We start from the raw sequence: 4,585 nt of genomic DNA on the forward strand, positions 1-4,585 counted from the left end.
AAGACTGTAAGAAATATTAGCAACATACAATTAATGAGATAAATGGAAAATTCCACCAGTAATTAAAGTAACTTTGATATATATATTCATATTCATATTTTTTTCATCACATTTTCTCCAACTTTTACTTTTTATATTTTTTTTACCATCATATTACATTTCATATCTCAATTTCTCTTTTTTATTCATATTTTTTCTCTAAATATGGAGGTTTTTTTTATAAGCAATGAAATATATTGAAATGAAGTACAAATGATACTTCAACCTAATAGAAAGAGGTGAAAAATAAGTTGCAAGTAAAGCTAAATACATTACTGTAAAATGCATCTCAAGCTTTTCTCTTAGAGAAATTAAAATCCCTTGGAAGGTAGACTTTAGAAAGAAATGCCTCTAAAGATGGAGGTGAGATGAGGGTAAATTATACACTTAACTAATTAATGTGTCATTTATGATTAAGGTATATGAGTAACTATTTTCATTAATCATTAATGAATAAGTGACAGAAATAATTAATTTTCATTAAACACACACTTGACTATTGAGAAACGTCGTGTCCTTAACAGATATGGAAAAATAAAAGGAAAAACTTAACACGATTGTCTTGTTTTTCCACTATAAAAGAGGCTCGAGAGAGACAAGTCAGACTGTACACAACACACACTTCAGGTTCTAGAGAGAGAGAGTGAGGCAGTGAGAGTGAGACTGAGACCATCAGAATGAGATGGAGAGAGAGAGAGTGAGTGAGAGAGTAGCAAAATCAGAAGTAGAAGTATAAAGAAGCCATGAAAAGTAGAGCTACCTACCCAATCAAAGCACTAACTTATTTGCAACCACTAATCTCTTTTCTTTCTTTCTCTCTATTCTCTCTCACCAACTCACTCAGTCAAATAGCTTTGAGAAAATGAGTCTCCATTTACATTCTCTCCCTCTTTTGTTTACTTTCAAATAAATCTCGATCTCTCTCTCTCACACACACACTCACTCACTCTCTCACTCTCACCCAACCAACCACCATGGGCAGATCTCCATGCTGTGACAAAGAGCACATAAACAAAGGTACTTGGTCCAGAGAAGAAGATCTCTGCCTCTCCAACTACATCAAGGCAAACGGGGAAGGCAACTGGAGAGCTCTCCCAAAAGCCGCAGGTATACATTCGTAACATGTTTTTTCGAAAGAAACATTCATAACATGTTTGAATCTGGATTTTTTTTATAATATAAATTCTGATACTCAGAAGCTACTCAAATAATTTATTTATCTAATGAATTAATGTGTTTTCAGGATTGAACCGATGCGGCAAGAGCTGCAGGCTCAGGTGGATTAATTACCTGAAACCCGGCGTCAAGCATGGAAACTTCACTGCTGAGGAAGATGATCTCATCATCCAACTTCACAGTGAGGTTGGAAACAAGTAAGAACACACAAAACCCGCTATTAATTTTCCTCATTAATTAATGATTGTAAATATATCACCAGGTTCTAATATTTGAGTGTCCCAGTTTTTCTGGGTCTACTCTCTGACGTTATCGTGCTTTAAATTGTGTGTCACATACAAACAAACAAGATATAATTATTGATGTTTCTTCTTGAATGAATTCTCAGGTGGGCTTCGATTGCGGCCTATCTACCTGGGAGAACTGATAATGAGATCAAGAACCACTGGAACACCCGCATCAAGCGCCAGCTCTACCTCCGCGGAATCAACCCCGCAACCCATGAGCGAATCCCCGGCTTGGGCCAACTCCCCTCTTTATCCACAGCCTCTGTCGCCATTGTCACCGCTGCCACCTCAGCACCTCCTGCACCTGTGGTGGGCCTCACAAGCAAGAAGGTAATCATCAGCGCCAACAACCACAGCAGCAGCAGCAACAGCATCGTCACTAGCGGCGGCAGCATCAGCAACCCCCAGAAGAACAAAGACAAGAAGAAGATTGAGGATCAGTTTCAGATGTTTGATGTTTTTTCCAATTCCAAGGTTGTTGGAAAGGCTGCTGACTCAGGCTCGAATAGAAGCAGTGCGGTCTCTGCATATCAGGAAGCTTATAATCCTGAAATCAACTTGGAACTTTCATTGGCACCACCAATGAACCCTCCTCCTCCTCAGAGAATGTGATGCCACCACCACAACAGGTTTTAGGGTTCCAAAGGGGTGCTGCTCCTGGTGGATTTATGAGATTTTATGGGCTGTGAAGAATAATCTGAATGATATGATTCATTTTAGAGTTGATAGGGTGGGAGAGTCTTTTTGTTGATCGGAGTTTTGCAACAATCAGGGAGGGACATGCAGTAGGGCCGGGTAGAATGTTTTTAAAACTTTATGAATAAGTTTTCAGAAGATTTTGGGGTGCCAGATTTTGGTTTCATTTGTATGTCAATTCTGAGAACAGTGAATCTGAATTTTAATTTTAATGTCAACCAATTGTGTGTTCTCCATGTCACCTTGATCTATACCTTTATTTGTTGCATGATTGTGTATTCCTTCGAGGTTGATTTTCTTACTTCATCAGTCTTCTCAACCACAATGTTCTAGCTTTCATAACTAATTCCACTCACACATAAGTCAGAATAATAGAAGAGAAATGAGTTGTGATAAATAAAGATAAACTGAAAAAAAAACAGTAGAAATGAAATGAAAGAAAATTAAAGATTTGTGAATGAATAAAAACTCTTTTTAATTTTTTATGATAGCTAATTTTTCCCTTCTTTATCAAACAACTTAGGCATTTTCACAATTTTTTTACTTTGAGCACACATCTACTTTCTGAAACTATAAATATTTTGGACTATTTCTTAAACAAAATTATCTTTCATGAAAGATATATGGAAGCATCAAAAAATTATAAACATTTGAAAGGAAGTGACTCTGAAGTGAAAATAGGGATCACAAAAGTGTTTTTGACTAGCACTCAAACACGACCAAGATCTAATTAAGTTCAATATCGGTTGATCAACACAAGAAACACAAGCCCTTATGAAAATTGAACATCTTGCAATCCAAAATAGATTAAACCGGTACATGCCAAATCATCATGCATTTCTTTTTTCTATTAGTGAGAAAGTAATCCTTGGAATTGATTGTAATGCATGCTCCCAGGTCAATGCAATGCAAGCCACATTCCAACTGAATGCCAAACATAGTCCCAAACCTTCACCAGCACTGAACATTCGAAAATAGATGAGACGAATCTTTCACCTGTTGACCACAAGCCGCACTTGCAATATATCTCTTTTCAACATATTTTGCTTAGGCTTACCCAAAAAACATATTTTGCCTAGTTGGAAGTCTGTTTGGTAGAATTCTTTTTCCAGCCCTAGACAGCTTCTAGGGTGAATAAATTAAATGGACAATTTAATGTGAACCACACATAATCTATCATAATTCATCTATTTTACTGCTCCAAGTAGGGAAAAGCCGTAAGTTTCGTTAATTTATTTTAATAGGTTATAGATAGATTGGAGTTGCACTAGATTTTAGATTACCCATATATATGTACTTGGAAGATCAGAACAAATAACTGCAATATATAGAAATGATATTCTAGGTATATGTCCTTTGATATATATGGATATATAATACGTTTATTCACACACAATGATGGGTCCAAATCCAATGGTTGATTAATATGCATTGCTGGTATGTTTTTGAAGATTTCAAGTGATGAATAATTTCAAGCAGATCTGGATTGGCAGCACTTTGGCTAGCTTATTGTGCTATGTTTTTTAGACCTCCTTGGAAGTTCCGCTTTGATCCTAGCGAGGGGTACTTTTTTTCCTTACTAGGTTTTCCCAAGAGGCTTTTTTCTAGTAAGGTTTTAACGATGCCTCTCTCTTTGATCTTGCTTCCAAGGTGGGGGTGGGAGTGGGTTCTTTTTTAGCATTAGCTCCTTTGATACTATTATTTTTAATTTTTCTTTACCTGTATTTTCTTGTATTGGGTTGAAGTACCCTTGTACTTCTTTTCAATATATATAGTTCATTGCTTATAAAAAAAATGCATTGCTGGTATGTGTCCAAGAGTTTTATACTTTCAATCTTTTATGGTGCAGATCAAATATTGCTTACTGCTTTTTAGAAGCCAAAAAATTATTAATATGAAGTACAGGGGTTAGTACTTCAACGATTTTGCAAAATTACACTTCTATATATATAAAAAATCATATCAGGAGAAATACAATGAAAATCCAATGCAAATTAAACTACCTTTATTGCCATAGCATGTCTTTAATTTTTCTTATATAAATGGTTTAGGAGACGATTTTTGTCCTATCACACAAGTGACTTCTCTTCTTAACTGTTTCCTTTTCATATGTACTTCTACTTTAAGTACACATTCTTTCATCTTGTACAAATATACTTCGTTCCATTTATATACTAAAATTTTCATTGTTGCTTTTATATATGTATATAATAGCAGCAGAGTGAGTTTGTTATTTTTTGTCAATTTCCAGCCTTCTAGAGAAAAGAAATGAATAAACACGCGTCAATCAAAGTTCGATTGTCTAACAACTCAAATAATGCAAAGGAGAGTAGGTGGAGAAAACATAACTTTCTAGAAGAGTGTGGTTTTCATTTTAACAGCATTTT

General features: G+C 35.4%; 1 protein-coding gene across 1 annotated transcript; it reads left to right on the top strand.

Annotated features, from left to right (window-relative positions):
• Positions 1-662: 662 nt before the first annotated feature.
• LOC130710921 (transcription factor MYB8-like) lies at positions 663-2,473 on the top strand. The gene is made up of 3 exons (XM_057560314.1): positions 663-1,146; positions 1,283-1,412; positions 1,604-2,473. Exons 1-3 carry the CDS (start codon positions 1,014-1,016, stop codon positions 2,112-2,114), a joined length of 774 nt encoding a protein of 257 aa, XP_057416297.1. The 5' UTR covers positions 663-1,013; the 3' UTR covers positions 2,115-2,473.
• Positions 2,474-4,585: the final 2,112 nt, after the last annotated feature.

Source organism: Lotus japonicus, chromosome 4 (genome assembly GCF_012489685.1).
Source record: "Lotus japonicus ecotype B-129 chromosome 4, LjGifu_v1.2".
In the NCBI taxonomy this organism is placed as follows: domain Eukaryota; kingdom Viridiplantae; phylum Streptophyta; class Magnoliopsida; order Fabales; family Fabaceae; genus Lotus; species Lotus japonicus.